The 14,122-nt window shown below is 46.6% G+C and overlaps 1 protein-coding gene across 2 annotated transcripts in view; it reads right to left on the bottom strand.

Moving 5' to 3' along the window:
* The window catches only part of VPS26A (VPS26 retromer complex component A), a 34,947-nt gene extending 26,109 nt beyond the window's left edge, over positions 1-8,838 (bottom strand). The window contains exons 1-2 of one of the 2 annotated variants that reach the window (XM_006111254.4): positions 8,715-8,838; positions 420-569 (exon numbers count right to left, since the gene is read on the bottom strand). In XM_006111254.4, the coding sequence (XP_006111316.1) occupies positions 420-569; positions 8,715-8,717 (153 nt within the window). In that variant the 5' untranslated portion in view covers positions 8,718-8,838. Of the gene's footprint in view, positions 1-419; positions 570-8,669 lie in introns of both variants that reach the window. The other variant, XM_075934936.2, reaches the window with a different exon arrangement.
* Between the last annotated feature and the right edge of the window lie 5,284 nt (positions 8,839-14,122).

Genomic DNA, 14,122 nt, shown 5'->3' with positions numbered 1-14,122 from the left:
TTTCTCTTGAAGCAGATGACAGGGGAGGGATCACGTGAGGATTACCTGTTGTGATCCCTCCCTCCTTCTGGGGCATCTGGTATTGGTCACTGTTGGCAGACAGGATACTAGGCTTGATGGACCTTTGGTCTGACCCAGAATGGCCATTCTTACGTTCTTATGAATCAGCAATAGGCTAACGAAAAGAGATTACCATTAATTATTACACTAATATGAAAGAACTGAAGTTTGTAAAACATGCACAAGTAGGAATATAACAATTTTCTGGCCTTTAAGAGCAAATGCAGACCAAAGAATTAAGCTACTGTTCAGACCTGTTTACCTAGCCCCAAGAAAAACTTACATCTCATGTTTGATATCCAGTTTTTATTTCTGTGCTACAAAAAGTAAAAGAATTATTAGAAACACACACATCTTACCTTTCCTGAAACAGATTCACCATCATAGAAGAGGAAGTGTTTTTCTATTTTGCCCTCTTCAGTTTTAATTTCTGCTGTTTTCCGTGTTTCTGCATCATTAAGATGAATGTCAATCTCACAAATAGGACCAAAAAAGCCTCCAAGAAAACTCTGCAATAAAATATATATATATTTCAGATTATCACAGTGGAAAAGATAAATATACTTTCTGAAATAAGATCTTATTTGTGGTGGTGATGTCGAAGACTGGGGGATGAAAATATGTTCACAATTACCTTCAGTAAACAGAAAATTTGTGTAAGACCTGTTTGCAGTCATTCAGCACAGAAATTTTTAGAATACACAAATGATTTCATTGTAGGGGTTAGGAATGTAAGCAAGTAGTCGACTACCCAATAAGCCTAGACTTATGGGGCAGCCAACTACTTACTTCCCCCCCTCCACTTGCTGCAAGAGTGAGGGGGAAAGCAGGAACCAGTGCAAGGGAGAGCCAGCTTGAAAAACAGTTCCTTGCAGCACCATCTCTGTAGTGCCGCCTGCCCACCTCCCGCTGCTGTCTCTTTTTGAGGCAGCAGCACAGGGGGGAGGAAGGGTAGCAATGGAAGCAGCCGTGAAGCAGCCTCTGCCTGCAGCAGGCCCAACCTTGCCACAGGCAGAGGCTGTTCTGGTAGCAGTCCCTGTCCTGGGGATGGGGGGTCCCAGCTCCCCTCCGGATCTCCTCCTCCCCTCCGCAGACAGGGGCTGCTGGAACTGGTACAAGCCAGGACTGAGCAAGCCCAGCTCAGTCCCAGCTCATGCCTAGTCTGGGATCTACCCCTGCTGCCTGCATTCCCGGCTCTTACCGTATTTAAACTGCAGAGCCACCACCGGGGTAGCTCCTGGAGCCGACGCAAGCTGGGACTGAGGAAGCTTCCCTTATCGACTAATTGTGTAGTTCATTAAAATTTTATCAACTACATGATCAGTGGATAACCTGCCTTTTAACATCTTTAGTAAAGTTATAAAGGGGTACCTGGTTAACCAGTTACCCAGTAAGCATTGCTTTACCAGCAAGTGTACTGGGGTAACTAGCAGGGTTCCCTCTAAGATTTTCCATCCATGAGCAGAGGGGCTGCGAGTCCCTGCCTGGTGCCCAGGGTTTACAGGGAGTGAGGCAGCAACGTGTGGGGAGCTGGCAGGGGGCTCAGGGCCAGAGATAGTGACGGGGGGGGGGGCGAAAGAAGAGCAGCAGCAGGGACCCCAACCCCAAGAGCAGCTGCACACAGCGTGGCTCCAGTCCACCACGCAGGCCTGGCCGCAACGCCAGTCCTGCTAAGCTGCTCCTGCGGCAGGGCCGCATGGTGAGCAGCTGCCTGGTGTACCAAGAATGGTGTGCCGCACTGCGGTGCGGTGCAGTGCAGTGCGGCTGCTCCTGGGACACATTATGACATTGTAGCAAACTGTTTATTGGAATCCGAGCAGGTAGGTCACAAACTGAAAGATATGGGAGACAATGTATAGGAAACACAGAAGAACTTGAAAAAGATGTTTCTTGATTCAAGATTGTGTACCAAACTCTAGCTTGAGGAGGAAGGAAAGGAACATTTCAAATGATCTGTGACCGCTCTTGAACAGAACTTTCTAAATGCAAAGCACACACACAAAACTAAATGTAGTGCCTCACTTTCTTCTGTTGAGTACATTTGGTAATCTATAACGTGGTGTCTCATTTTATATACGGTTTTTGACTACATGATGAGATATAACTTGTAGTGTTTGATGGCCTCAAAAGGAGAGAGATTTAAAATCTTAAATGAAGTGTAGAACTAATGATACAAGAAAGCTGTTCCAAACAGGCACTGCCGAGAGGAAAGTTCTCACATCAGTGAGTGTGACACTGTGTGGGGAACAGAAGATATAGGATCACAAGGCAGGTTGAAGCAAGGACAGAAAAAGCAATTTTTTTCTTATGAAATGTCAAGATACAAAAGGCTGAATAAGAGGTTCCTGTACTTGGTTTCTGTCACAGTAATGAGCGTCAAGTAAACAGCTGAAAAACACTTTAGGGAGCTGTGCAACACTTTCTGTAAAGGCAAGCTAAATTAGCTACCCAGTACTGAGTGGAAGTCTTGGGCTACGTACAGATTATATTCGTGTAAGATAATCATTTAAACAGCTATGCATTAACTGATAAGCTTAAGCAGGAACCAGTGCCTGTGAGGAGCCGGCTCTCCACCATACTAGTTCCCATGGAGCCACCTGGCCCCTCCTACAGCATCATGGAGGACAAGCTGGAGCTAGTGCTCAAGCCACCTATCCCTATCCCCCAACCCATGCTGCTGTCTCCATATCAGCTCATCCTCCCTCCTCCCACCCCCCAGACAGGAGCTGCTGCCACGGAGCAACCTGTCAGCAATGGACCTGGGCTCACTGAGGATAGAGGCTTCTCCATGGGATGCTGGCATAGCCTGTCCATGAGGAGCTCGGATCCGCTGCAGACAGAGGCTGCTGCCACCCCACTCTGCCTCCTTCCCCTCTCCCCTCCCCCCCCCCAATTTTTAAACTGGCTTCTCCTACCAGCCCATGCTGCAGCTTTTGATACATAGGCAGAAAGAGTTGGTGGGCTCCATTTGGAGAAAGGAGCCAGATTGTTGGTGTGGAGCCTTTTCTAGGCCAGGAGCTGTTGTACTGAAACTAGAGCCTGTTACGGACAGCCTCCTGGGGCTTAGATCTAACAGGGTGCTTCAGGGGCTGTTGGTGATTGTCCATGGAGGGGAGAAACCCTGGCTGTGCCTGTGGAGAGAAGGGCCTGCATAAATTTGCATAGAAGGTACTGAGAGTAACTGTGGCTGTTTGGGAAAGTGCTGGCTGGGACAGAGCTCAGAAGACAGACTGACACTGAGTCCAAAGAGAGCTAGTGACCTGCCTAGTGAACCAGAGCAGCTGGCATTTAGTGTGTAGTGGGTGTTCCAGTGGCAGAGGGATTTTGGATCTGACTGCTTAGCTTGGACTGACACACACAGAGCTTGCTTAGTAATGTCTCCACTCTAGCTGTTGCTCTTTAAGCATGCCCACACAAGTGTCTGGGACTCAGATCCAGAGGAGTGTATACTCTGGGATGGGATAAATGGTGGCAGGGCAAATGCCAGTTAGATAAGTTTCCTTTATTTCTGTGTACTTTGTTGATTGATTGTATTTGCTTTTAGTCTATTAAACCCTGTTCTTTAAGTGGTTAAGTAAAGGTGTGTTAATTCTAATTTGATCAATTAGATGTATATTATTTATAATTGTTGTTCGGCGTTAGATCCAGAATATCACTGGAATAATTCTATTCCTGTAAGCTCCCAAGGCACACCATTAAGTCTGTACAGGGCCAGCCAGGAGGAGGCACCACCATGGCATATTCTTTAGGAGCAAGTGACTGAAGCAAGGGGGTGGATAAGGAATCCCCAACTAAACACCACCACCACTGTGGTGCTCAGGATCTCCTTTTACATTAAAACTATCAGGCGCCAGGCACACAGGCAAGTGTGGCCTGCTCCCGAATAACCCAGGGAGGAAAGAGGAGGGTTACACTTGGTACCAGGGTTAAACCTTAACTGCTGAAGAAGAGGAGTTGGCTAAGACATGGGCATCCAGGAAGCATCCCTCCATAATACCAATTATAATAAACTTCAAAGCTAAGGGTTTGTCAAAATAGCTCATAGGTAAACAGACCAACCAAACAGACTGCTATATCTTGCATATCAAGAAATGTTTGCTGCTGCTGTTTTAAAGTAAGTCACACCAGCAAACATGTGGAAGTCACTTAACCATTTGGATTCAGGGACTATTGAAGTGAGAATATCACTTAGCAGCAGTAGTTTCTTTCGCTGGTACAGAAAGAATATTTTCTTCCTTTGGACTACTTCATTCCAAACTGAGAAATCATTTGGAACCTGAAAAAGCAGGAAAGCCCATTTTTTCTTTTCCAGATTTCAAACAGGAAAATGAAGGTGAAGAAGCCAATATTTTAAGTTTCTTATGTTGACCTGGCTGACAGTTGATTTAATTTTTTTAAAGATATTTCGTACAACTGTTTTAGTTAACAATAAACAAAAAAAATGTGAATGTTAAACTAAATTTAAAAAATCATAATAGTTTAACAAAACAAGCATATGTTTTATACTGAAGAAAAAATCTAGAACATATAATGTTGTTTTATTTAAGTAAAACAATTTAAATGCCTGTCTGGTGATATTCTCTACCTAATACAGCATGGAATGAAAATCCTCCATATATTAATGATTAACCTGTTGAACTGGAGATATTTTTGAAGTCATTAGGAGGTGAACTATCAGCTTCAATTACTTTTAATAAATGAAATAACCAAACAATCATTATCTGATATAGCTGTAAAACTATTTTTTCAAAATTAATCACTGTTCAAAAACATTTAGGCTATGTCTACACTAGCGCCAAGCCTCATTTGCATATCTAATGAGCCGCCATTTTTGCAGAAGAGGCTCTTGCGCCAGAAGGAGCTATCTACACTGCCCCTTCTTGCGCAAGAAAAACCCTCTTGCGCAATGCTGCTACGCTGATTATTTTCCAGGAATAACAGCACTGCACAAGAGGTTTTTCTTGCACTTGTGCAATGCCGTTATTCCTGAAAATAATCAGCGTAGCAACATTGCTCAAGAGGCAGTGTAGACAGCTCCTTCTGGCACAAAAGCCTCTTTCGCAAAAATGGTGGCTCATTAGATATGCAAATGAGGCTCGGCGATATTCCACGCTTAGTCTCATTCGCATATCTCTGGCGCAAGATTGCGCCAGCGTAGACATAGCCTTAGTGTGTACCTTTTAAAAATGAAACCTACATCTCTCTAAGTTATAACATTAATACATATTATTTACAACAACCAACATGAACACATTTTTATATGGAAACTATGATTAAATGGAGTCTTCCTGACTAGTGATTTAAATCAAATGCACCCAGATCAGTATTTTAATAAAAACACCATCACGTTCCCTACTTTTTCAAAATAGCTTATATGTAAAAAGACCATCCAAATAGACTTATATACCTTGCATATAAAATTAAGATCACAGACCTTTAAAATACTGTAAGACAGTTGCAAAGACTCAAATTCATTGGTAAATTCTGAAGTTACGCTCCTTCCCAAAAGCACTAGTTCCTATTTAGCATGGATAAATAAAACAAAATTTGGAATTTCAAGGCTAAGCCATTTAAAAAAAATTCTAAAAATGAAAACCTTAATATTTTTAAATTAGTCTATTGATCTCAAACTTTTCCTAAAGAGAATTCCTACTAAAGCAGTGGATTTAAAAAAAATAAATAAATGTTGTGTGTACTAATTTCTTCTTATCGCGTCTCCTTGCTAAACACACTGTAATAGCAAGTAATCAGTCTTAAATATCAATGAGGACACATCCTTATGATATGAAACGGTCCTAAATCTTTCCAAATCTTGCTGGGCACTTTCAACTACAAAGGCTAGTGTATTTCAGTAACCCCCACACAGAATTAGTAAGGCATTTTGGGATATTGCGTATTATTTTTATGGCATTCCAAGTTATCAGTGGTTCACAGTCAAGCTAAAAGGGCACACTGATCTCCACAGGATTGGGCTCAGTCCTGAGTCTGGTTTAATCAATGCTTTCAATAACGGCATAGACAGAACGTTTGCAGAAGATACCGAGCTAGGAGAGCTTACAAGTGGTTTGGAGCATAAGATTGTCATGCCCCACCATGCTTTATGAAAATTGGCTTATAAATATGCTTAATTATGATGCTTTAGGCAAAACGCATTATATGACACGTCATTTAAATACCAGTTACAATCTGCTGAATCTGTGCATTCTATTTCTGTGTATGTATCATTCTTGTAGGTGAAGTTAGAAATATGAAGCATGAACTCATTTATAATTCAAAATGTGCTAATAAGGGCCATTAGTGATACTCCAGAAACGTAGTGGCTTGGTACCCAAATCAATGATCTGTGAATGGCTTCTCCCCCCCCCCCCCCGTAAACTTGAACTGTGATTGGTCCTGCCAGACCACCTGATGCTGACCCCATATGGATCTTTTACATTTCCACTGAAAGTGAGAAAAGTCTGAACTGAATACAGAGAATTCCTATGTTGGGCAAAAGGTGGGAGACCAAACAACAGGAAGAGGCCAGATTCCAGGAGACCTCCACTTACTACCCAAGATGCCTGCTGGAAACATCTAAGATTGAACAGGTGGAAGGATCAGTCCCAGCAAGGAGGCTGCTAGCTTGTGGAAAAAATTATTAGAACTACGGTTAAGGGAAGAATTTGAATGTAACAAATTTCTTAGTATATTAAGCTTAATTGGTGTGTGGGTTTTTTTTTTTTAATTTTGGCTTAGTAATTACTTCAAACAGTATTTTTTCCACTTGAAATCACTTAAATCCTACTTTTTATACTTAACACAAGTGTTTTTATTATTAATCTAGTGTAAATAATGATTGGAGGGGAGGAAGGAAAGCCGCAGCTGTGCATATTTCCATCATTGATACTGAGAGCTAACCTTCTGAACTTTCACTGCATAAAACTTTTATACAGAGACAGGGTACGTCTAGACAGTTAACTGCATTTTAACATCCTTAATCTAGGCCCAGCCTAAGAGACTGAGTTTGGTCCCTATTGGGGATTGTGTTCCTGGGTGCTGTCAAAGCCCTATTGCTGAGCTCTACCAGAACTAAGCTGGTTCAGAATCTGTCTTGCTCTGCTGGAGATATTATCCCAACTGTGCAATGGCTGGGGGAGAACTCTATGATCAAATCTGTCACGAAGATTAAAACTTAAAGTGATCAGTACAAACTGCAAAAATGACCTAAAGTAAATAGGATCAAATTCAATAAGGACAAAAGCAAAGTACTCCACTTAGGAAAGAACAAGTCAGTTGTACACCTACAATATGGGAAATAATTGTGTTGGACAAAATACCATGAAAAGGAATCGAGGGGGGGAGGGTCATAATGCACCACAAGCTAAATATGAGTCAAGAGCATGACACTTTTGAAAAAAACAAAAATCATTCAGTGATGTATTAGCAGAAGTGTTGTAAGCAAGATATGAAGTAATTTTTCTGCTTCACTCAATACTGATTAGGCCTCTATAGGAATAGTACGTCCAATTCTCAGCACCATATTTCAGGAAAGATGTGGACAAATTGGAGTAAGTCTAAAGAGCAACCAATATGATTAAAGGTCTAAAAACATGAGCTATAAAGGAAGATTGAAAAAACTGGTTTTGTTTAGTCTGGAGATGAAAACACACATGGTAAAAGTTGTGAAGTACATAAAAGGTTGTTATAAGGAGAAGAGTTATTCTTCTGAACCTCTGACAAGATGTAATGAGCTTAAATTGCAACAAGGGTAGTTTAGGTTGGACATTAGGAAAACTTATGAATAACTTCCTTAGGGAAGAGTGTGGAATCACCATTATCAGAGATGTTTAAGAACAGGTTAGACAAGCACCTGTCAGGGAAGAGTGCTGGGGGACTGTAATAGATGATTTTTTGAATTTCCTTCCAGTCCTATGATTGCACGATGTGTTTTCTCTCAGAAGTGACACCCACCCACGTGGCACTAGATCCAGTTTTTTATTGCTCTGGTTCCCCCTCAAGCATGCCCATAGCGTGGGTAAAGAGATCGCCCCAGGCTCGGGCACTGAAACGGTTCTCCGCAGCGTGCCCACCCCTACCAACCACAGGCTCTGCAGCCCCAAGGTACACTGCTCGCCAGACCCGCCCTGCAGTCGCGCTGCCGACAGTGACTTGGCAGGCGTGGGGGGCGGGCTGATGGGCCCTGCAGGACAAGGTAGAGAGCCCCAGCCCAGCTTCTGACAACTCCGCTGGGCCCACCGGGGGGACAAGGGAGCGCAACGCGCCGCGGCTGGGAGGGGAGGCCGAGGCAGCCACTTGCAGGATCAGAGGTCGAACGCCACCGACTAGGGGGAGCCGGGCAGGCAGCCGCCTCAGGCCGAGCGCGCAGGGCCCAGCGGCAGGCGGGGGCGTCTCTCAGCCAGGGAGGGCGCCCCCGAGTCGTGCCCCCCGCGCCGCCACCACAGACGGGAATCCGCGTCCCCAGGCGCTTCCTCCACGGGAGCGAGCCGCCGCCACGGGCCCTGCTCCTCCTCACCGCACCCAGACTCCTCCCAACCCCCGGGGCCGCGCCGCACGCGGCAGGGGGACGCGGCAGCCGCCGCCTCAGAGCCGGAGAGGCGCCAGACGCTCACCCCTGCGACCTGAGGGGCCAACTCGTCCCGCTCGCGCGCACTCACCATGGCCACTTCCCCTCAGACCCCAACCAGCAACAGCTCCAGCCCGCGCCCCTGTCATGTGACCCTAGAGGCGGTCACGCCCCGCCCCCACCACGTGACCGCCCCTCCCTAGTCCCTACACCTACAGAGAAGGGAAAGGCGAGGAGGTGGGGGTGGAGTGTGCGCCGCTTGCAGGGAACTTCCGCCCCCTGGGCCGATAGAGGGCGCTGCCCTCGAGCGCCCTGCGTGGGGCGGTGTTCCCTAGCAACCGGACTGAGCCGCAGGGCATGCCGTGGCCCCGGGCCTAGGGCGGCTCCCGGCCTCTACCCCCCCCGTGCGCCGCACTTAGTTTCGAACAGCCCGTGGGCCCAACCTCTGACCTCCCAGACCTCTCCTCATGCCTCCTCCAGGCCTGGGGCCCACCCCACCCCTCTCCCATGTGGCCTCAGGCACCAAAGACCAACCACCATCTGCCTATGTGACATGTCACCGCAAGGCCGGTGGTTGCCAGTCCCTTTTCCATCTGCTGCATCACCCCCTGGGTCTGCACTCCTAGAACTCTTGCCTTACAATAACTGGCAGTCTGGGAACCCCACAGTTATGCCCACAGGGTCCTGGGATCCCCTCCCCCCATCTTGCTTGCTCACCTCTCTTAATAGCAACTTTGGGGTTTGCTTGGGATTGTCGTCCTTTGTTTGGGGGTTTTGTTTAAAATTTCTTGGGTTTTATTTGCAGTTTATTAGAAAAAATGAAAGAAGGGTGAAAATTGGTGTGAAAATTAGTTTTATCATTTTCTGGTATGTATCTGGTTTAATATTGTGGAAAAAGAGGACAGGAAAAAGCAACATTTGGAGAAAAGTACAAGAATTGAAAATAAAAGCAGCTTAATGATGTCTTAGTTCCTTAACTATATAGTTGCAGTGTGTACACATATGCATGCTTTCTGTATTCTACTACATTACCTTTTTTCACAGCCTCACTTTTCCATTTAGACTAATTTATTATTAGCACAGCTATATGATATAATGTATTGTGTTTTCTTAATCAGTATTTTCATGTACCTGGGTGAAAAGTAAAACATTAATCTCAGGGTAGCTGTGTTAGTTTGTAAAAACAATTGTAAAAACAATGAGTCCTGTGGTATCTTAAAGACTAACCAATTTAGGTAGGCATAAGCTTTCAAGGGTAAAAACAACTCTGTTAGATGTTAGAACCACTGACAAAGTAGTTTTTACCCACAAAAGCATATGCCCAAATAAATGTGTTAGTCTTTAAAGTGCCACAGGATCCCTCTTTTTAAAAAAATAGTTTTTGTAAAACCAGGACAGTTTGGGCTGAAGTTAATAAAAATTATAAACTTCTTAACCATGCTTCTAGGACCTAAGAAAGGCATTCAACTTACAGAAACAACCAATCTGCATCAGTGGACACTGTTCTGTCTGTCTGTGTGTATATATATATTGATTCTCAAAACTAACCAAAACCCAATGGTGGTAACTTTTTTTGACTGCCATTTCAACTTCATAGCACTACAGTTTATTTAATGAGTTGCATTAGTTACAAATGAAAGATATTTACTATAGCTTGTAAATGAAATTTTGCACTTTTCATACTGGAACAAGAAAAGAAGCTTTTTTGCCACAAGTATTCGTGTAAACAATATGCACACTGTGACGGAGCCAGTGTGCTCCTCACCCTCAAACCGCCAGCCCCCCATAACGGCGAACAACCAGGAGCGCCGACTTCCCCGGGGAGCTCCGGCGGCGGTGGAGCCGGGGCCGTGCACTTGGGAGAGGCGGCCCGGGACTCGCCACCGGAGGCAGAAGCCAGAGGGGACATGGTGCCTCGGCCAGACACCAGCGCAGGCGCTCTGGCATCTGGGGAAGAAGCCGGCAGGGGAATGGCACCGCGGCCAGATGCCAGCACAGTCACATTAGCGCTCGCAGGTACCCGCGGGGGGAATCTGCCTATCATGGCAAGGGGGGGGGGGGGCGTAGGCACCAGCGGGGAAGCACCCTGTGGGTGGGTGTAGCCAGACATGAACCCCATCTTGTTTTTTCCCTCTCTTCTCCTCCCCCCCCCCCCCGAGAGCAAGAGAAAGGCAGTTAGCCTTTGATGCCCTGGGAACACAGGTGTGCTGCCTGTCCCTGACTCTACCATAAACAGAAACTAGACAGTAAATGGGCTAGCTGACGACCCGGGGCCTCCCGCCACCCTGATGGGTAGTACCAGTAATTGACACGCCTGCACTGTCCCAGGAGAGGAATCTTCGCCCATCACATACCAGAGATGACCATTGTCTGCATTTTCCCAGGTGTGAATTATGCTTTGCACCCTTTGTGGGAAACTTGGCATTCAAAGCCATTTTTCCTAATTGGCCACTTGAGACCAGGAAGAAGCCTACGTAACCCAAGGGATATAAAGAGGGGTTTAGTAGCCCACCCCGTTTGAGCTCCAATCATCTATACCTGCTGGCAGGTATTGATTGTCTCCCGAGGTCTGTGGGACGCCCAACCTTGCCCTACTTCTTCCTGAGGGATGAGAAAGACGCTGGCCACGCCAAGTCTGGAACGCAGGGGTGAGAATATATACCTGCTAGGTGTCTATTTTGCATGCATTTAATAAGAGCTCAGATAACCAAAAGGGTTTCATGGTACCTGTAAGTGACTTCTTAGTGTAATTTCTGTCCTGTCCTTTGTAGTGGCTGTGTTATCTATAACACAGTAGTAGCATTTAACAGCTAAGTTTACCCTGTAACAATAAAATAGTAACTGTTTAAGCTGTTACCTGACTCCTTCAGTTGCTATAACAAAACCAAGCACAATTTTAAAAAGAACTCAGCTGGTCATAAGGGACAGATATAGGGAAAGCTTGAGCATTGGATTGTGTTGCTTCCAGGAGACAGATCCGTTGGGGCATCTCTCAGCCTCCCCAGGCTGCCCGCAGCGAAGGGATCGTGTATCGCCGGGAAGAGTAGACTCTGACTTAAAGGGGGAGGTGTGTGACGGAGCCGGCGGGCTCCTCACCCCCAAACAGCTGGTCCCCCACAGCAGTGAGCACACGGGAACGCTGACTTCCCCGGGGAGCTCCACCGGCGGCGGGGCCGGGGCCGTGTACTTGGGAGAGGCAGCCCGGGACACGCCGCCAGAGGCAGAAGCCGGCAGGGACATGGCGCCTCAGCCAGACACCAGCGCAGGCGCTCTGGCATCTGGGGAAGAAGCCGGCAGAGGAATGGCGCCACGGCCAGACACTAGCGCAGTCGCATTAGCGCCCACAGGTACCCACGGAGGGAACCTGCCTATCGTGGCAAGGGGGGGGCATAGGCACCGGCGGGGAGGCGCCCTGTGGGTAGGGCAACCCCGAGGGTGCGGGCTTTAAAATGGGCCAACCCCCAGGTGGGGGAGGAGGATCTCAGGGAGTATCCAGGTTCCAAGGGGGCTGAATGCCTCTGAGGAAAAGAGTCCGGGACGAGGCACGATCGAGCTGTAAGGCATTAGCCCCGGAGTGAGACGGGGTGAGTAGGAAGAAGCCCAGGGCAGGGTTTTGGGCTTGTGGGTCACTGCATTTCGGGCGGCATCCCCGCTGACCACAGGAGGTGGAGAGAAAGATCTGTCCCCGTCCCTAGGGTCCTGGGCTGGGACCCGGAGGTGAGGGCAGGCCCGGGTCCCTCTACTCCCCGCCCCGTGGTGGAAAGGCAAGGAGTGCTCCAAGAGGTGTTAGGGCCTCAGTGAAGTCCGAGTGGGACTGGTGTGGTGATCAATAAAAAGGTTGGACACAGCCCAAGTGGGGTGTAATGGACTAAAACAAAGAAAACGGGGCAGGGAGCCCAGTGGAGGAGACAACCCACACACACACACCACCCCGCCCCCCCCCCCCCCCCCATTGAAGAGATATTTAGGGTTTGTTCAGATAACTTCATGACCACTAGCTAAAAGCAATAAAATAAAATGAGTGGCCTGCAGCTATGTTTGATGTGCAAAGCCTGATTACTGGAAAGTATCAACAGCAAAAAACCTAGCAATTATCTAAAATACTTTAAGTGATTCTATATAGACTAAGATGGATCATTTTTAAATCAGAGATTTTCTCTTGAAATTAAAATGCCTTAACAGACCAACAAAGATCTTTTTGAAATCTATTCCTTCTGCCTAATGATTGACAGTACTTATTTGCTGGATACAAAATTCTAAAAATGTATGTAATAATGGAAATTAATTGTGCCCAAAGTTTCAGATCAGTAGGGGTGAAGTTCATGTGCACTGCCTCATATTATCCACCTATTAATGTCCCTGTTAAAAGTTGTATACATACATCTAAACAAGAGATTCAGGATTTAAAACAGGAATGCTACATGTAGCAGTACCCTTTACTAAGGTTTGGGAGTGGAGGAATTGTTTTGCTCCAACAGTGCAGTGAATTACTGATGAGTCAATGTATATATTCATATCTGGACCTCATAAAACCAGAGATGTATGGCTATGCTGATGTGGAGCAAACAAGCTCTTTTTATGAGAACCCATCAGAAAACAGCTGTCAAATAAAATTTTTAAACAGCAATTTTGTACATCAGCGGTGAAATGAACCTCAAAGAGCGAAGTGGTGACCAGATGAAGCACGGGTGGGAAACCTTTTTTGGGTGAAGGGCACTCATCCACTGAAAAATCAGTTGGGGCCACACACAAGTGAAAAGCAAGATAGGAAGCCCCTGGCTGAGAAGAAAAAAAAACACTCCCCACATTCCTCTGGTACACCACAACCTAGTGAGGCCCATGCTAGTTGATTTTGTGTGCTCAACTGTGCGGGTGGCTGGCTGGACAGGCTCCCCTATGCTGAGTTTTGGGGGCTGGATCTGAACCCATGCCTGAGATAAAGCATCAAAAGCAGGTCCTCTATCCTACATTGTTTAGTATGATCCAGGGACAATGGCTCCAATTTGAGAGTTTGATTGGGAAGACTTCCTCGATAGAAGGCAGCATTTAATCCTTCAAGCACGGCAGGCAGAAGAGCCAGAGAGGGCAGTACGTGACCAAGAAGAGAACTGGCAGCATGTAACCTCTAGAAGGGGATAAAGGCCAGCACGGGAATCCCCCGATGCTATAGAGGTAAGCAATCGCTTTCAAGCTCTCTCCACAGGCTCTGCAGTGCTGAAAGCTCTGGAAGGGACCTCACAAGGAAGAAACCAGAAGGGAACACCATCTACTGGAAGGCATGGGATGCGTAGTCCTACGGATGGGGGTTCCATGGCCACCACCCCCAAAAGGAAACGATGGGTGGTGGTGGTCGGGGACTCCCTCCTAAGAGGGACTGAGCCATCCCTCTGCCGTCCGGACCTGGAATCTCGAGAGGTGTGCTGCTTACCGGGAGCTCGCATTCAGGATGTCACTGAGAGGCTTACCAAGCTGATCAAACCTTCGGATCACTACCCCTTC

The sequence above is a fragment of the Pelodiscus sinensis genome, chromosome 8, assembly GCF_052426305.1.
Source record: "Pelodiscus sinensis isolate ZL-2025 chromosome 8, ASM5242630v1, whole genome shotgun sequence".
Lineage (NCBI taxonomy): Eukaryota > Metazoa > Chordata > Testudines > Trionychidae > Pelodiscus > Pelodiscus sinensis.
Note: the sequence above shows the minus strand (reverse complement) of the source record. Positions and strands in the feature narration are given on the sequence as shown.